Source organism: Rhinoraja longicauda, chromosome 19, assembly GCF_053455715.1.
Source record: "Rhinoraja longicauda isolate Sanriku21f chromosome 19, sRhiLon1.1, whole genome shotgun sequence".
NCBI classification, from domain to species: Eukaryota; Metazoa; Chordata; class Chondrichthyes; order Rajiformes; family Arhynchobatidae; genus Rhinoraja; species Rhinoraja longicauda.
In genome coordinates, this window is record NC_135971.1 from 15093091 (window position 1) to 15113047 (window position 19957).

The following is a 19957-nucleotide window of genomic DNA, read 5'->3' on the forward strand; positions in this document are numbered from 1 at the left end:
ATACAAATAAAATTGACTTGACTTGACTAAGAAAATAGGGGCAGATTTAGCCCAAGATCGAATTAATGCTTCAGGATGGGATTGGTTTGGTTTAGGATATTTGTGGGGGCCGATTCTCCATTATGGCAGTATCATTGCGTTAATTGTTGTGATTCTGTTAATCTGTTATTGCTTCGGTTCGTGTATATGCCAAATATTTGTCAATCAATCACATTAAAAGACTGTGATTATACTATAATCAAAGAGGGGATGTAAGGGCTCAAATTCAGCGTAGCCATGTGGGTTTTATTGCAGGGGTGTAAAAAAGGTGTAAAAGCTCCAGCTCGATTATGTTGCCAGGACATCCTGTTTATGGCTAAGGGTATCCTTTGATATGGGCAACTGGCTTTAAGGCTTTGATGGTTAGCCATCCTTTGAAGTGTTAAGAAGAACAACTTGCCATATGGACTGCCCTTTGTTCCCAAGAAAGAAGAGGTCACGATGGACACAATGGACACAATGGACACGGAGGTCCCGAAAGACACATAAAGATTTATAGGACATTGTAAAACTTGCCATATAAGGTAGCAACAGGAAATGTACTGGCACATGTATTTCGGGTATAAATATGTGTAATTGTTAGCATTCGGGGAGAGAGACTACACTGGCTTCCTAAGCGTTTCTAAACGCTTCGGTTTCTAGACCCTCTCCCAACTGGGTGAGTAGAATAAAGAGGTTAAACGAATTCGGTTGTCTGCCTGTTTTTTCTAATAGGCCACAGACTACAACACCCCTGGCACCCCAGCAATGGACTATTCCAGATGCTACGGTCAGGCAAACGCCTCCGCTGTCACGCTGTGAAAAAGGAGAGGGTGAGACGGAGTTTCTTCCCACAGGCCATCGGGACTGTTAACTTTTATAACTCCAGGGGCTAAATTTTGTCTTCTCTATATTAACTTATTAACTTTATTTATATGCTGTAACTGTAATTCTTTTTGTGCACAATCCACTTTCATTTCATTACACATCGTGTGTGTGTATGTGACAAATAAACTTGACTTGACTTATATTAGACCTGAAATGTAAAGTCTGTTTCACCTTGCAGATGCTGCCTGACCTGCTGAGTATTTGGGGCAATTCATGCTTTTATTCCACATTTTAAGCCATGCATGTTGTTTGCGGCCGCAGGTGTGGTAACAGGTGACAAAAGTCACTTATTAAATCAGATTCCCACTGTTTCTACAATTGTCAAAGTTAATTCTCAAAGTTACAGCTGGTCTGTGGTCGCACCGCGTGGCGTTGCTGCCATCTAGTGGCGGGACCAAGAAGTGACGCAGTTAACGCGTTGAAATGAACGGATCGACAGCTCTGATTCCACTTGCTGTTTATTTCTCTCTTCCCACATTTACATTCCCCCTGGTTTTATTTCCGCGCTCACTGGGGGTTTTTACGACGCGGAATTTGGGGATTAAATGGGAGCCGTTCAGCGCCGACCTGTTGTCCACCGGGTTTCTGCCCCACAGCCCCTGAGCCCCGCTCCTGACGCCGGTCCCGGGACCCGACCCTTTTACACACCCGGAGCGGAACCGGAGCAGATCCTCAGCCAGTTTCCACCCCAATATTCCCCGAAGAAAGGATAAAGTTTCTCCGTGAATTTATTCCCAGTGAAGGTGTGGAGATGGGACTTGGTGTCCGCGTCGTAAAATGAAACTGTCCCGGACTCGTAACTGAGATAAACTCCCACCCTCCCGGGGATGGGACGGGCGGGGAGACGGGATGGAGGGGAGGTGAGTGCATCAAACCCGTCACCCACCCGCCTGATGCTCCAGACTCCAGTCTCCGGGGTCAGTGTGACCGGTCCCTTCCTCTCCACAGACTCTGCGGCGACTCCCAGACTCCAGCACAGACTCCCCGCCACCTCCACCTCCCAGTAATGTCTCCCCGATGTGAATCCCTCCGATCCCAGCACACACGGACTGCCTGTAAACCTCTTCCCGGTGTCAGGGAGACTCCTCCGGGTCCGGGTCCATCTCACCCTCTTCCGATCCTCAGACACCTCGAGCCACGGACCCGCTGTTTCCACATCCAGGGTGACGGAGACTGGGGGGAGAAGCAGAGAATCAGAGAGTCCCCGGGGGTCGGGGGGAGACTCGGGCAGCGCGGCCCCGGGACCGGGGGAGAGGCCGCTCGGCCTCAGGCACAGGCGGGCGGACAACTGAAACCTTGCCCGGGGTTTCACCCTGACCACATCGGGTAGACAACAGACATCTCCCCCGGAGTTTTTATCCGGGGATGGAGAGAGGAATTTCGTGAGGTGGGGGAGGGTGGACGGGGAGGACGAGTGTGGAGAGTGAGGAGGATTGTGAGATTGCGGTGGGGATGGAGGAATGGAATGGGTTATTCAGATACGGAGGCAGATCGGAGCAGGTTGATATTGAGGTTAGCAGTAATTTGAGGTTGTTAAAGAGGAGGTAGAGGTGCGTGGTGGGGTCGTCATGATCACAGTGAGTGGGGGTAGACACGAGGGGCCAGATGACCTGCTCCTGTGTTTTTTGAGTGGAGGGTGAGACAAAGGGAAGGGTGGGTTTGTTAGTCAATTGGAGTGGGTGCAAAAGGGTTTACAACAACTTCATCAGGTCTGGGTTATCAGGTGAAGCTGGACAGTCATCAGGTCATAATGTCATCAATGAAAGTATTAGAATTAGGCCATTCGGCCCTTCAATTCTACTCCACCATTCAATCATGGCTGATCTATCTCTCCCTCCTAACCTCATTCTCCTGTCTTCTCCCCATAACCTCTGACATCCATACTAATCAACAATCCAGCTATCTCTGCCTTAAAAATATCCACCGACTTGGCCACCACAGCCTTCTGTGGCAATGAATTCCACAAATTCAACACCCTCTGATTAAAAGCATTTCCCCTCATCTCCTTCCCAACGGAACATCCTTTAATTCTGAGGCTCTGACCTTTCGTCCCTTCCTGCCCAAACCACCCCATCCCCGGGCACATTCCCCTGCAACCGCAGGAGATGCAACACCTGTCCCTTTACCTCCCCCCTCAACTCCATCCAATTTATCCCAAAGAGGAGGAAAGATTCCAAGGGGAGTAAGAGACACCCGTGGCTGACAAGGGAAGTCAAGGACAGCATAAAAATAAAAGAGCAGAAGTACAACAAAGCAAAGAAGAGAGGGAAGCCAGAGGATTGGGACTCTTTTAAAGAGCAACAGAAGATGACTAAGAAGGCAATACGTGGAGAAAAGATAAGGTACGAGGGTAAACTAGCCAATAATATAAAGGAGCATAGTAAAAGCTTTTTTAGGTATGTAAAGAGGAAAATAATAGTCAAGGCAAATGTGGGTCCCTTGAAGACAGAAGAGGGAGAATTTATTATGGGAAACAAGGAAATGGCAGACGAGTTGAACCGGTACTTTGGATCTGTCTTCACTAAGGAAGGTACAAGCAATCTCCCAGATGTTCTAGTGGGCAGAGATCCTAGGGTGACGGAGGAACTGAAGTAAATCCACATTAGGCAGGAAATGGTGTTGGGTAGCCTGATGGTCTGCATCCCAGAGTATTTAAGGAGGTGGCGCTAGAAATTGTGGACGCATTGGTGATCATTTTCCAATGATCTATAGATTCAGGATCAGTTCCTGTGGATTGGAGGTTAGCTAATGTTGTCCCACTATTTAAGAAAGGAGGGAGAGAGAAAACGGGAAATTATAGACCAGTTAGTCTGACATCAGTGGTGGGGAAGATGCTGGAGTCAATTATAAAAGACAAAATTGCGGAGCATTTGGATAGTAGTAACAGGATTGTTCCGAGTCAGCATGGATTTACGAGGGGGAAATTATGCTTGACTAATCTTCTGGGATTCTTTGAGGATGTAACCAGGAAAATTGACAGGGGAGAGCCGGTGGATGTGGTGCACCTTGACTTTCAGAAAGCCTTTGACAAGGTTCCACATAGGAGATTAGTGGGCAAAATTAGAGCACATGGTATTGGAGGTAGGGTACTGACATGGATAGAAAATTGGTTGACAGACAGTAAGAGTGGGGATAAATGCGTCCCTTTCAGAATGGCAGGAGGTAACTAGTGGAGTACCGCAAGGCTCGGTGCTGGGACCTCGTCAGTATTACAGTATAGCAAAGGGGATTACAGAGGCATGAGGCAGGAGCTGGCCAAAATTGACTGGAAGGAGGCCCTAGCAGGGAAGACGGTAGAACAGCAATGGCAGGTATTCCTGGGAATAATGCAGAGGTTGCAGGATCAATTTATCCCAAAGAGGCGGAAAGACTCTAAGGGGAGTAAGAGACACCTGTGGCTGACAAGGGAAGTCAAGGACAGCATAAAAATTAAGGAGAGGAAGTATAACATAGCAAAGAAGAGTGGGAAGACAGAGGATTGGGACTCTTTTAAAGAGGAACAAAGGTTAACTAAAAAGGCAATACGGGGAGAAAAGATGTGGTACGAGGGTAAACTAGCCAATAATATAAAGGAGGATAGCAAAAGTTTTTTTAGGTACGTGAAGAGGAAAAAAATAGTCAAGGCAAATGTGGGTCCCATGAAGACAGAAGCAGGGGAATTTATTATGGGGAACAAAGAAATGGCAGACGAGTTAAACCGTTACTTTGGATCTGTCTTCACTGAGGAAGATACACACAATCTCCCAAATGTTCTAGGGGCCAGAGAACCTAGGGTGATGGAGGAACTGAAGGAAATCCACATTAGGCAGGAAATGGTTTTGGGTAGACTGATGGGACTGAAGGCTGATAAATCCCCAGGGCCCGATGGTCTGCATCCCAGGGTACTTAAGGAGGTGGCTCTAGAAATAGTGGAAGCATTGGAGATCATTTTTCAATGTTCTATAGATTCAGGATCAGTTCCGGTGGATTGGAGGATAGCAAATGTTACCCCACTTTTTAAGAAAGGAGGGAGAGAGAAAACGGGTAATTATAAACCAGTTAGTCTGACATCAGTGGTGCGGAAGATGCTGGAGTCAATTATAAAAGACGAAATTGCTGAGCATTTGGATAGCAGTAACGGGATCATTCCGAGTCAGCATGGATTTACGAAGGGGAAATCATGCTTGACAAATCTACTGGAATTTTTTGAGGATGTAACTAGGAAAATTGACAGGGGAGAGTCAGTGGATGTGGTGTACCTCGACTTTCAGAAAGCCTTCGACAAGGTCCCACATAGGAGATTAGTGGGCAAAATTAGAGCACATGGTATTGGGGGTAGGGTACTGACATGGATAGAAAATTGGTTGACAGACAGAAAGCAAAGAGTGGGGATAAATGGGTCCCTTTCGGAATGGCAGGCAGTGACCAGTGGGGTACCGCAAGGTTCGGTGCTGGGACCCCAGCTATTTACGATATACATTAATGACTTAGATGAAGGGATTAAAAGTACCATTAGCAAATTTGCAGATGATACTAAGCTGGGGGGTAGTGTGAATTGTGAGGAAGATGCAATAAGGCTGCAGGGTGACTTGGACAGGTTGTGTGAGTGGGCGGATACATGGCAGATGCAGTTTAATGTAGATAAGTGTGAGGTTATTCACTTTGGAAGTAAAAATAGAAAGGCAGATTATTATCTGAACGTTGTCAAGTTAGGAAGAGGGGATGTTCAACGAGATCTGGGTGTCCTAGTGCATCAGTCACTGAAAGGAAGCATGCAGGTACAGCAGGCAGTGAAGAAAGCCAATGGAATGTTGGCCTTCATAACAAAAGGAGTTGAGTATAGGAGCAAAGAGGTCCTTCTACAGTTGTACCGGGCCCTGGTGAGACCGCACCTGGAGTACTGTGTGCAGTTTTGGTCTCCAAATTTGAGGAAGGATATTCTTGCTATTGAGGGCGTGCAGCGTAGGTTCACTAGGTTAATTCCCGGAATGGCGGGACTGTCGTATGTTGAAAGGCTGGAGCAATTAGGCTTGTATACACTGGAATTTAGAAGGATGAGGGGGGATCTTATTGAAACATATAAGATAATTAGGGGATTGGACACATTAGAGGCAGGAAACATGTTCCCAATGTTGGGGGAGTCCAGAACAAGGAGCCACAGTTTAAGAATAAGGGGTAGGCCATTTAGAACGGAGATGAGGAAGAACCTTTTCAGTCAGAGAGTGGTGAAGGTGTGGAATTCTCTGCCTCAGAAGGCAGTGGAGGCCAGTTCGTTGGATGCTTTCAAGAGAGAGCTGGATAGAGCTCTTAAGGATAGCGGAGTCAGGGAGTATGGGGAGAAGGCAGGAACGGGGTACTGATTGAGAGTGATCAGCCATGATCGCTTTGAATGGCGGTGCTGGCTCGAAGGGCTGAATGGCCTACTCCTGCACCTATTGTCTATTGTCTATTGACCACAGCTATTTACAATGTATATTAATGACTTGGATGAAGGGATTAAAAGTACCATTAGCAAATTTGCAGATGATACAAAGCTGGGTGGTAGTGTGAACTGTGAAGAAGATGCTATGAGGTTGCAGGGTGACTTGGACAGGTTGTGTGAGTGGGCGGATGCATGGCAGATGCAGTTTAATGAGGATAAGTGTGAGGTTATCCACTTTGGTTTTAAGAATAGGAAGGCAGAGTATTATCTGAATGGTGTCAAGTTAGGAACAGGGGACGTACAACGAGATCTGGGTGTCCTACTGCATCAGTCACTGAAAGGAAGCATGCAGGTACAGCAGGCAGTGAAGAAAGCCAATGGAATGTTGGCCTTCATAACAAGAGGAGTTGAGTATAGGAGCAAAGAGGTCCTTCTGCAGTTGTACAGGACCCTAGTGAGACCGCACCTGGAATACTGTGTGCAGCGTTGGTCTCCAAATTTGAGGAAGGATATTCTTGCTATTGAGGGCGTGCAGCATAGGTTTACTAGGTTAATTCCCAGAATGGCGGGACTTTCATATGTTCAAAGACTGGAGCGACTAGGCTTGTATACACTGGAATTTAGAAGGATGAGAGGAGATCTTATCGAAATGTATAAGATTATTAAGGGGTTGGACACGTTAGAGGCAGGAAACATGTTCCCAGTGTTGGGGGAGTCCAGAACACAGTTTAAGAATAAGCCATTTAGAATTGAGATGAGGAAAAACTTTTTCAGTCAGAGAGTTGTGAATCTGTGGAATTCTCTGCCTCAGAAGGCAGTGGAGGCCAATTCTCTGAATGCATGAAAGAGAGAGCTGGATAGAGCTCTTAAGGATAGCGGAGTCAGGGAGTATGGGGAGAAGGCAGGAACGGGGTACTGATTGAGAATGATCAGCCATGATCACATTGAATGGCGGTGCTGGCTCGAAGGGCTGAATGGCCTCCTCCTGCACCTATTGTCTATTGTCTTCAGATAGTTCCTCTGTCCCTCTCTTCCCCTCCCCTTCCCAGTTCTCCCTCTGTCTTCCTGTCTCCACCTACATCCTTCCTTTGTCCTACCCGAAACGTCACCCTTTCCTTCTCTCCTGAGATGCTGCCTGACCTGCTGAGTTACTCCAGCATTTTTGTAAATAAATATCTAGTCCTAGACTCGCTCACTAATGGAAACATCCTCTCCACGTCCATTATATCCAAACCTTTCACTATTCTGTATTTTTCAATGATCCCCCCTCATTCCTCTAAGCAACAGCGAGTACAGGCCCAATGCCGACAAACGCTCATCATAGATTCATCTACTCACTCCTGAAAGAGCCTATTCAGACTGGGACATTTTTTCTTGGGGGCCTGTCAGAGTGACATTATAGATGTGTATAAGATGCACAGACAAGGTGATTAGCCACAATACTTTACCCAAGGTCGGGGAGTCTAAACCTCGAACGCATCAGTTTAAGGTGAGAGTGGAAACAATAAAAAGGACCCGAGGAGCACGTTTTTCAGTCAGTGGGTAGTGTAGATGTGGAACGATCTGACAGAGGAAGTGGGCGAGGCAGGTACAATTACAACAGTTCACAGAGAATTGGGTAGATACGTGGATAAGAAAGACTTGGAAGGATATGAGCCAGACTCAGGCAAGTGGGGCTAGCTTGGTTGGGCAACGTGGTTGGCATGGTCGAGTCCAGTCAAAGGGCCTGTTGCTGTGCTACAAAGCTCTCTGACTCGGTGATGCTTCCCAGCAGATGAGCAGGTGGGAGATCAAATCTTCAATTTCCCTTCGGTTCAAAATAACATTAATCTTTGCATCTTAGCATTACTTAAAGATAGACCAATCAAAGGTAGAGACAAAATGCTGGAGTAGCTCAGCGGGACCGGGAGTGCAAGGGCTCACATTACGAATGTAGCCTTGTGGGTTTTATTGCAGGGGTGTAAAAGGGGTGTGAAAGCTCCAGCTTGATTATGTTGCCAGGACATCCTGTTGTCAGCATGGAAGCGCGGTTTATGGCTAAGTGTATCCTTTGATATGGGCAACTGGCTTTAAGGCTTTGATGGTTAACCATCCTTTGATGGTTAAGGGGAACATTTGGCCATATAGACTGCTCTTTGGTCCTGGGAATACCGAGGACATGTAGGTCACACAGGACACGGAGGACATGGGGGTCCTAAAGGGCACATAAAGATTTATAGGACATTGTAAAACTTGCCATATAATGTAGCAACGGAAATGTACTGGCACATGTATTACGGGTATAAAATGTGTGTAATTGTTAGCATTCGGAGAGAGAGACTACAGTGGCTTCCTAAGCGTTTCTAAACGCTTCGGTTTCTAGACTCTCTCCCACCTGGGTGAGTAGAATAAAGAGGTTAAACGAATTCGGTTGTCTGCCTGTTTTTTCGAATAGGCCACGGACTACAACATTTGGCATAGTCGGCAGGATCTCTTTGGCACCGTCAACCACGAACAACTAAGAGGCAGCGGTGACTGAAACACGTCCGAAGGGGACAGAGTGCACTTCTCGACCGTTGTTTGAGACCCCGGACGTTGACGTCTTTCAGACACTGAAGTCCCTCGTTTGGGGTTGATCTCGTGTGCAAATGAGATTCACAGACGAACCGATAAGAAAAAGGACAAGGATAAGGACAAGGATAAGGACAAGGATAAGGTTCCGGATTTGGAAGGTAAGGGGCGGTCACTCTTGTTGTCATTGTCTTGGACTGGATGAAATTGATCGTTTGGTAATATTTATTGGTAGTATTTATTGGTAACATAATTTCGGATAATTGGCAATCAGACATATGGGACAGTCTTTGGATAAGAGTGATGGCGGTGCCCCGGTACAACACGTGTGTTATTTATTTATTTGCTTCGTTAATGAAAAGATTGGGAAACGAGGCCTGGCCAGTGGGAGGTAAATGGAATGTAGAGACTCTCAAAGAGGATTAAAGAATGGAGAGAGGGGGTGCAGAAGCGCCATCAGGAGTCGAGGGAGCGAAGTTGGAGGGAAAATGCAAGTAGTAGAGGGAAAATGCAAGTAGTAGAGGGATATCAGTGTGTGGTAGGTTGGGAATACCGAAAACATGCGATATTTTGCAAGTGGAATGTAAGGTGTATGATCTAAGACTTGACTGTGATACACGAGCTCGAGATGAATTTAAAACCGTTACCAAAGGGATATATCCCGCACAACAACAACAAAAGTCAGAATCCGAACCACTGGAGTCTATAGCGGCTTTATTAGGTAATCAGGAATCCGAGGGTGACGAGGAACCCTGGATGTGTCCGATCCCCACAGCCCCACAGGCAGAGCCACCGGCTGCGGTGGTGCCAGTCCCGGTTCTACCCTCCCGCCAGGATATTTGGGACTACCCCCCCCAATTATGAGGCAGCACAAGGGCTTTTTGACTGCAGCAGGCACTCCTATTAAAAATGCCCTGTTTGTCCGAAATCTAGTAGCGGGTTTAACACTCCCGAAAACCTTGGCTGTCATTAAATGAAATTCGCATACATCTGTCAAGGATCCCATTTCTTTCGGGAATGCATTGGCTGACACATTGGCACGCACAGAGGCCCTGACCCCTACCATTTTAGTTTCTTCAGGTGAACAACAGCAGTTTTCTGCAACTATCGCTATTCGGAATTCTGCCAGCTTCAGGGGGACGCCCCCGAGGCTGAGAGACACGAGTGGAGCCAGGATGGGTGTTCCCCTCGCGAATCTGACTCACTTTGGGTTACTGCCTCTGGCAAAGTTTGTGTCCCTAACGCGCTTTTACCTGTTTGGTTGCATTATGTGCACTCTCTTACCTATGCTGGTAAGAGGGGAATGTTGGATGTAATAAATGCTACATGGTATCACCCCAAAATACATTGGGGTTTACAAATTGATTTTATTGAATTGCCACGTGTCCATAGTTATAAGTATTGTTTAGTTATTGTTGATGTGTTTAGCCGATGGATTGAAGTGGTGCCAACGACTAATAATACAGCTACCACCACGGCAGCAGTTTTATTAAGGGAAATAGTACCACGGTTTGGATTACCATGTACATTAAGCTCGGACAATGGACCCCATTTCACAGCTAAAGTTAATGATGAAATGTGCAAACAGTTGAATATCCGCCAGCAGTTCCACTGCGTACACCATCCACAGGCTGCAGGTATAGTGGAACGTGCAAATGGCACACTAAAAAATAAATTGGTCAAACTCCAAGAGGAGACTAAATTAAATTGGGTCCAAGTCCTGCCGATGGCATTATTCTCTATGCGTATAACCCCACACTCTACTACAGGTTTAACCCCAGCTGAGGTATTATACGGGAAACCACTCCGAACCCCTTGGGGGGCAGAGGGAAAGGGGTGCATCAACCTCCATGAACTGTACGACCTGGATGAGCGTTTAATTGAATATATGAAATTATTAACCCAATCTTTATCAGTCTAGCATTCTCAGGCCCGAGACGCTCAGAAACCACGGGACAACATGAGGCTAAGATGGGATTGTGGATTATATTGACCCTCGGTAGTCAGATAGAAGGACGAACCTCGGATCTCCGGCGAACCAATCGTTTCCTCTCTTTATGTCAGACATATGCTACACAGGTGGAACGGTCTGCCTGTTGGGTGTGCGCCCCAGGTTTCAACACATGGAAAGAGCATGATGCCTCTTTACCCGGTCCCCTTCACTCCGAGTGAAGTCAGGTCTGCCCGGTTCTTTTTGAATCACTCACAGAGCCCTGGCCCCAATAATTGGTGTACGGATTATGACAACCAATCAGATGACTGTGGATGTCAATGTTTTAATGGGTGGTCCTTGAGACCCTATCTTAATCAAACACAGGAGAATTGGCCCCGGATACGTTAATTCTCCTCATGACTCTCCAGAAACACCAATAAATACAACCTGTTTCTGTAGAATGGGATCTAGACCAAATGAAGTTGGTCTGTCTGTGGGATTCAGCACATGCACCCATATCAGTACTGCAGTTCCCCCAAGACCTCTTAATGGGATTTACTTAATATGTGGGAGCTGGGCATATGTCTGGTTACCAGTACTTTCGCCACAGTATGATCAGGGACCTTATGAGACCTGGACAGGGTGCTGTTATCTAGCTTTTGTAATCCCACATTTACGAATTATAAATCATCCTCTACAACATCCAGAGTGGCGCTCTAAACAGCTGTATCGGAGTTTGAGAGATTTTTGGTGGATAATATTACCACGATGGGGAACCGCTCGGGCAGGAACTGAAATTAGAAACTTAGCTAGTGCCCTGGAACAATTAGCAAATTGTACCGCTGATGGACTGTACGAGACTCAGGAACAAATAGGACAGTTAACAACTGAAATGATGGCCCTGCGTCTTGTCGCTCTCCAGAATCGTATGGCCCTAGATTTCCTGCTAGCCGAGAAAGGGGGTACCTGTGCTATGATAGGGCAAGAATGTTGTACATTTGTACCAGATGTATCCTCTAATATTACCAATATCGCGGGGCATGTGAAGGAGGTTATAGAAAGAGCGTTTAGCGTTTGAGCCCTCTGAGGGGGCGCTGTGAACTGTTTATGTATGTGCTGTTATGTTTGTGTGCCATTATGAACTGATGTACAGCGCTTTGGTCAATGTGGGTTGTTTTTAAATGTGCTATACAAATAAAATTGACTTGGCTTGAATAGGAAAATAGGGGCAGATTTAGCCCAAGATCGAATTAATGCTTCAGGATGGGATTGGTTTGGTTTAGGATATTTGTGGGAGCCGATTCTCCATTATGGCAGTATCATTGTGTTAATTGTTGTGATTCTGTTAATCTGTTATTGCTTCGGCCCATGTATATGCCAAATATTTGTCAATCGGCCATTTTAAAAGACTGTGATTATAGCATAATCAAAGACGGGAATGTAAGGGCTCACATTACGAATGTAGCCATGTGGGTTTTATTGCAGGGGTGTAAAAGGGGTGTGAAAGCTCCAGCTCGATTATGTTGCCAGGACATCCTGTTGTCAGCATGGAAGCGCGGTTTATGGCTAAGTGTATCCTTTGATATGGGCAACTGGCTTTAAGGCTCTGATGGTTAACCACCCTTTGATGGTTAAGGGGAACATTTGGCCATATAGCCTGCTCTTTGGTCCTGGGAATACTGAGGACATGTAGGTCACACAGGACACGGAAGACACAGGGGTCCTAAAGGGCACATAAAGATTTATAGGACATTGTAAAACTTGCCATATAAGGTAGCAACGGAAATGTACTGGCACATGTATTACGGGTATAAAATGTGTGTAATTGTTAGCATTCGGGGAGAGAGACTACACTGGCTTCCTAAGCGCTTCTAAACGCTTCGGTTTCTAGACTCTCTCCCACCTGGGTGAGTAGAATAAAGAGGTTAAACGAATTCGGTTGTCTGCCTGTTTTTTCTAATAGGCCACGGACTACAACAGGAGCAGCTCTGGAGAGAAGGAATGGGTGACGTTTCAGGTCGAGACCCTTCTTCAGACTGAAGAAGGGTCCAGACCTGAAACATCACCCATTCCTTCTCGACTGAGATGCTGCCTGTCCCGCAGAGTCACAGCAGCATTTTGTGTCTACGTTCGATTTAAACCTGCAACTGCAGTTCTTTCGTACACATCTTACTTCAAGATGTCAGAAACAAGAACAATGGAAAAGTTATAAGCTTTACCTTGCTTGAAGTCATCAGATGTTTCTTTAAATGTTGTGTTGAATGAAACAGGGCAATGAAACTTTTCAATCGGCAAGGCCTCCTCTACCACCGACAGTGGTTTGGCTTCATCACGAACCCTGCGAATATTTAACAGCCGGTTATCAACTGAGCATTAGAAATGTTTTGAACTGTTCCACGAAAACTTACAATGTTTCCGTCAAGAGCATGTCCTACCTTCGCTTGCGACCAGCTTCCCCCTGAAAGAAATAAAACACAAATCTCAATTGACTGAGATGGACCGTCCTCATCCCGACAGCGAGAATTTCTCCACATTTCTACAACCCTCTGATAATTCCCATTTCCCAACTCTTATCTCCGCTGCCATGCAGATAGAAAGTGGACATTACCGTCGAGACGTAGAATGATGGGGAAAAGCACAAGGAATGTTCATGAGAATGATGCCATGACTGAGAGGATGGAGCTCAATGTAAAGACTGGGCAGGTCGTGGGATTTTATCTGGAGAAAATGTCAGGAATGATGAGATAGGATTTAATTCATCGGTGGATTTAAATGGGTGAGGATGAAATAATATCTCTAATCGATGGGAGAGCAAAAATCAAAGCTGAAACGTAACGTGGTCTTCAACAAATACCGAAAGGAATGCAGTCATGAGAACATGGACCTCACTTGCATTGGAGGGAATGAAGACAACAGCAGAGATACATTTAAGGACAAGCGGGATAAACACGCGAGCGCTCCTGGAATTCGGGGTATTGTTACCGGGTGTGGTGAGTAGATGGGAGGGATGTTGAGTGGAGCAGAAATCTTGACTGGATAGGATGTGCCGAATGGCCTGGTCTATGATGTAGAATGGGATAGACAATAGACAATAGACAATAGGTGCAGGAGTAGGCCATTCAGCCCTTCGAGCCAGCACCGCCATTCTATGCGATCATGGCTGATCACTCTCAATCAGTACCCCATTCCTGCCTTCTCCCCATATCCCCTCACTCCGCTATCCTTAAGAGCTCTATCCAGCTCTCTCTTGAAAGCATCCAACGAACTGGCCTCCACTGCCTTCTGAGGCAGAGAATTCCACAACTTCACCACCCTCTGACTGAAAAAGTTCTTCCTCATCTCCGTTCTAAATGGCCTACCCCTTATTCTTAAACTGTGGCCCCTTGTTCTGGACTCCCCCAACATTGGGAACATGTTATCTGCCTCTAATGTGTCCAATCCCCTAATTATCTTATATGTTTCAATAAGATCCCCCCTCATCCTTCTAAATTCCAGTGTATGCAAGCCCAATCGCTCCAGCCTTTCAACATACGACAGTCCCGCCATTCCGGGAATTAACCTAGTGAACCTACGCTGCACGCCCTCCATAGCAAGAATATCCTTCCTCAAATTTGGAGACCAAAACTGCACACAGTACTCGAGGTGCGGTCTCACCAGGGCCCGGTACAACTGTAGAAGGACCTCTTTGCTCCTATACTCAACTCCTCTTGTTACGAAGGCCAACATTCCATTGGCTTTCTTCACTGCCTGCTGTACCTGCATGCTTCCTTTCATTGACTGATGCACTAGGACACCCAGATCTCGTTGAACTCCCCCTCCTCCTAACTTGACACCATTCAGATAATAATCTGCCTTTCTATTCTTACTTCCAAAGTGAATAACCTCACACTTATCTACATTAAACTGCATCTGCCATGTATCCGCCCACTCACACAACCTGTCCAAGTCACCCTGCAGCCTTATTGCATCTTCCTCACAATTCACACTACCCCCCAACTTAGTATCATCTGCAAATTTGCTAATGGTACTTTTAATCCCTTCGTCTAAGTCATTAATGTATATCGTAAATAGCTGGGGTCCCAGCACCGAACCTTGCGGTACCCCACTGGTCACTGCCTGCCATTCCGAAAGGGACCCATTTATCCCCACTCTTTGCTTTCTGTCTGTCAACCAATTTTCTATCCATGTCAGTACCCTACCCCCAATACCATGTGCCCTAATTTTGCCCACTAATCTCCTATGTGGGACCTTGTCGAAGGCTTTCTGAAAGTCGAGGTACACCACATCCACTGACACTCCCTTGTCAATTTTCCTAGTTACATCCTCAAAAAATTCCAGTAGATTTGTCAAGCATGATTTCCCCTTCGTAAATCCATGCTGACTCGGAATGATCCCGTTACTGCTATCCAAATGCTCAGCAATTTTGTCTTTTATAATTGACTCCAGCATCTTCCCCACCACTGATGTCAGACTAACTGGTCTATAATTACCCGTTTTCTCTCTCCCTCCTTTCTTAAAAAGTGGGATAACATTTGCTATCCTCCAATCCACAGGAACTGATCCTGAATCTATAGAACATTGAAAAATGATCTCCAATGCTTCCACTATTTCTAGAGCCACCTCCTTAAGTACTCTGGGATGCAGACCATCAGGCCCTGGGGATTTATCAGCCTTCAGTCCCATCAGTCTACCCAAAACCACTTCCTGCCTAATGTGGATTTCCTTCAGTTCCTCCATCACCCTAGGTTCTCCGGCCCCTAGAACATTTGGGAGATTGTGTGTATCTTCCTCAGTGAAGACAGATCCAAAGTAACGGTTTAACTCGTCTGCCATTTCTTTGTTCCCCATAATAAATTCCCCTGCTTCTGTCTTCAAGGGACCCACATTTGCCTTGACTATTTTTTTCCTCTTCACGTACCTAAAAAAACTTTTGCTATCCTCCTTTATATTATTGGCTAGTTTACCCTCGTACCTCATCTTTTCTCCCTGTATTGCCTTTTTAGTTAACTTTTGTTGCTCTTTAAAAGAGTCCCAATCCTCTGTCTTCCCACTCTTCTTTGCTATGTTATACTTCCTCTCCTTAATTTTTATGCTGTCCCTGACTTCCCTCGTCAGCCACAGGTGTCTCTTACTCCCCTTAGAGTCTTTCCCCCTCTTTGGAATAAATTGATCCTGCAACCTCTGCATTATTCCCAGGAATACCTGCCATTGCTGTTCTACCTTCTTCCCTGCTAGGGCCTCCTTCCAATCAATTTTGGCCAGCTCCTACCTCATGCCTCTGTAATCCCCTTTGCTATACTGTAATACCGACACTTCCGATTTTCCCTTCTGCCTTTCCATTTGCAGAGTAAAACTTATCATGTTGTGATCACTGCCTCCTAATGGCTCTTTTACCTCTAGTCCCCTTATCAGATCAGGATCATTACACAACACTAAATCCAGAATTGCCTTCTCCCTGGTAGGCTCCAGTACAAGCTGTTCTAAGAATCCATCTCGAAGGCACTCTACAAACTCTCTTTCCTGGGGTCCATTTCCAACCTGATTTTCCCAGTCTACCTGCATGTTGAAATCTCCCATAACCACCGTAGCATTACATTTTTGACACGCCAATTTTATCTCCTGATTCAACTTGCACCCTATGTCAAGGCTACTGTTTGGGGGCCTATAGATAACTCCCATTAGGGTCTTTTTACCCTTACAATTTCTCATTTCTATCCATACTGATTCAACATCTCCTGATTCTATGTCACCCCTTGCAAGGGAATGAATATCATTCCTTACCATCAGAGCAACCCCACCCCCTCTGCCCACCTGTCTGTCTTTTCTATACGTTGTATACCCCTGAATATTCAGTTCCCAGCCCTGGTCCTCTTGTAGCCATGTCTCAGTGATCCCTACAACATCATACTTGCCCATGACTAACTGAGCCTCAAGCTCATCCACTTTATTTTTTATACTACGCGCATTTAAGTACAACACTTTAACTTCTGTATATACCTCCCCTCTCACATCGTTCACAATTGGCCCTGCCCTTAATTTCTTTTCCCCTCTAGAACTTCTGTTCCCATTCTTCCGAGAGTCTTTTGCAATATCTCCTGTATTCCCTTTTACCTCAACTTCATATTCACAATTTGTGAACAAAGGTGGGTAAAACAAACAGAGCAAATTCCCCAAGGTGACCACCCACTGCTGATGGGAACCGGATATAGATGTTCAATCTGCTGTGTGCGCCACGTTCTAGATTTCACAATGTAATCCCCACAATGTGGTCATGGCTGATCTAGCCCAGGAACGAACTCCTCCGCCTTGTCCCATTCCCTTTGATTTCAGTTCCCTGAATTTTCAAAAATGTATCTTCCTCTGGTATAAATACATCTAACAGGTTAAACCTCTCAGAGTCTCTTGGTTGGAGAATCCCAGAGATTTACTGTCCTCTGCTCATTCATGGCCCTTGGGATCAGATATAGGATCACCCGTCGTAGTTCTCAACTCCACAGAATACAAACACCTCTCTACATTCAGGCCAGGCAGTCCTGAGATCCCATAGATTATGCGGGAGGCCAATTAGTTTGGGAACAACAGCTGGAACAGATGAAACATTTACCCAGTTCTGAATTACTGGTAAATGCAGCATGTATTTCTGAAATATCCCCCTCCATTTTGTGACTGCACTTTCACTTCGCCAGACTGTGGTGTAACCCCTCACCTTCAGAAACACCACACTGTCCTTTTGATCCATCTGCTGCTGCAACTTAGAGAGTTCCTCCTGAATAGATTTTAAATTCTCTTCGATCTCTCCAAGATTTGTCTTCATTCTATTCAGAATCCTCTTCTCTTCCTCCCGGATATCTGCCTGTACGCGCTGCTCTTTATCAGTGAGAATCTGGTGCAGTTCAGCAAACTGGGATGCGATCTTGGACTGAAGGTTGTGTGACTGTTCCTGTCAAATGAAAGGTGAAGATCAATATGTAATGTCACTGATTGTGTTTCCCTCAGAGGTTGACGGTGACATTTGTCCCGTGCATTTTTATTTGCTTTGGCAATTCAATAGTTTGTCTAAATGCTTCTGAAGTGTTGTGAGGGTAATCTGATAACCCATCAATCCTCTACCCCTAATGCAATTCCCAGCTGCCTATTCCTTTTCAAGTGCCCATTAATTCCCATTTATCCGCCTACCACCCCCTAGTGGGGTGCCGCAAGGCTCATTGCTGGGACCGCAGTTATTTACAATATATAATAACGATTTAGACGAGGGAATTAAATGTAACATCTCCAAGTTTGCGGATGCTACAAAGCTGGGCGGCAGTGTGAGCTGCGAGGAGGATGCTGTGAGGTTGCAGGGTAAGTTGGACAGGTTGGGTGAGTGGGCAGATGCAGTAAAATGTGAATAAATGTGACGTTATCCACTTTGGTGGCAAGAACAAGAAGGCAGATTATTATCTGAATGGTGTCAGATTAGGAAAAGTGGAGGTGCAATGAGACCTGGGTGTCCCTGTACACCAGTCAATGAAAGTAAGCATGCACGTACAGCAGGCAGTGAAGAAAACTAATGGCATGTTGGCCTTCATTGTGAGAGGATTGGAGTTTAGGAGCAAGGAGGTCCTACTGCAGTTGTGCAGGGTCCTGTTGAGACCACACCTGAAAAATTGTGTGCTCTTTTGATCTCCTAATTTAAGGAAGGACATTCTTGCTATTGTGGGAGTGCAGTGTAGGTTCATCAGGTTAATTACAGGGATGGCAGGACTGACATATGATGAAAGAATGTATCACAAATGCTGGAGTAACTCAGCAGGTCAGGCAGCATCTAGGAGAGAGGGAATGGGTGACGTTTTGGGTCGAGACCCTCTTCAGACTGATTCTGAATGGGTCGACTGGGCTCGTATTCACTGGAATTTAGAAAGATGAGATAGGATCTTATAGAAACATGTAAAATTCTTTAGGGATTGGAGAGGCTAGATGCAGGAAAAATGTTCCCGATGTTGGGGGAGTCCAGAACCAGGGGTTATAGTTTAAGAATAAAGGGTAGGCCATGATCATATTGAATGACGGTGCTGGCTCGAAGGGCCGAACGGCCTACTCCTGCACCTATTTTCTATGCAGCACCCGAGGTCAGGATCGAACCCGGTCACCAGAACTAGGAGACAGCAGCACTACTTGTGTCACCGCGCTGCCCTGTTATTACACACGTCACAGGGATCAAACCTGCACAAGATCAGGAAATCGAAACTTAAAAGCCTTACCAGAACTACAGAAATCTTCTCCTTCTGTTGCTGCTCCATTTGCTGGATCTCTGATTTATCTTTTGTGAGAGACTGGATGGAAGCTTTAACCTGCCCCTGCGATTGTTTTTGAAAATCGGAGAATAAAAGCGTTAGACAATAAAGACGGAATTAAACAATGATGCGATCAAAATCGGTTTGCTTTTACCTTGTAGTTTTCAACAGCTTCATCTATCAGAATGAAGCGGTGATCTCTGTGTTCCCGCCCACCTGCACAAACCACACAGATCAGCTTCTTGTCAGTTTCACAAAACAGCTTCAGTTCTTCCTGATGTTCCTCGCAGTGAAGTTTACTTTCCTTCTCTGTCCGACTCAGGCTCAGTGTTCGAGCTTTCTCAGCCAGTCTCGCCAAGGCCCGACTCACCCTGAGGGTGCGGTCTGTAAACACCTCTCTACATTCCGGGCAGGAGTTTCTCCCCTCCCTGTCCCAACTCTGTGTGATACAGGAGCGGCAGAAGTAGTGTCCACACTCCAGTGACACCGGATCGGTGAAGAAATCCAGGCAGATGGGACAAACTACCTCCTCGGTTAAACTCTCGAACCTGTCTTTCGAAGCCATTTTTTAACTCTGCCATTTCCTGGTTCAAAACGCATGTCCACTGCGTACGCCGCCGTCTAGAGGAATGAATGTAAATCTGACGCAAATGTTCAACGTGAAGATGCAGAAACAAGGAACTGCAGATGCAGGTTTACAAAAAAAAGTACAAAGTGCTGGAGTAAGTCAGTGGGTCAAGCAGCACATCTGGAGAACATGGACAGCTGATGTTTCGGGTCGGGACCCTTCTTCAGACTGATTGTAGAGGGTGGGAGATGGAATAACGATGGGAGGAAGGGGGCAGGACAAAGCCTGGCTGGCAATAGGTTGACACAGTTGAGGGGGGAGAGGGA

General features: G+C 46.0%; 1 protein-coding gene across 1 annotated transcript; it reads right to left on the reverse strand.

The window, feature by feature from the left end:
* Positions 1–1343: 1343 nt before the first annotated feature.
* On the reverse strand, positions 1344–19628 carry LOC144603147 (zinc-binding protein A33-like). Its single transcript, XM_078416308.1, has 6 exons — positions 19218–19628; positions 19031–19126; positions 17497–17730; positions 13226–13248; positions 13010–13128; positions 1344–2079 (listed from the first exon to the last, which is right to left on the reverse strand). Exons 1-6 carry the CDS (start codon positions 19626–19628, stop codon positions 1547–1549), a joined length of 1416 nt encoding a protein of 471 aa, XP_078272434.1. The 3' UTR covers positions 1344–1546.
* Between the last annotated feature and the right edge of the window lie 329 nt (positions 19629–19957).

What these genes read in the sequence shown, in the direction of transcription:
- LOC144603147 (XM_078416308.1), bottom strand. Translation starts at nt 19,628, where the DNA reads ATGGCTTCGAAAGACAGGTTCGAGAGTTTAACCGAGGAGGTAGTTTGT. An exon ending in ACAGTGTGGTGTTTCTGAAG is followed by an intron (nt 13,249 to 17,496) that starts GTGAGGGGTTAC and finishes TATTTCTTTCAG; the next exon opens with GGGGAAGCTGGTCGCAAGCG. An exon ending in GAAGCTGGTCGCAAGCGAAG is followed by an intron (nt 13,129 to 13,225) that starts GTAGGACATGCT and finishes AAATATTCGCAG; the next exon opens with GGTTCGTGATGAAGCCAAAC.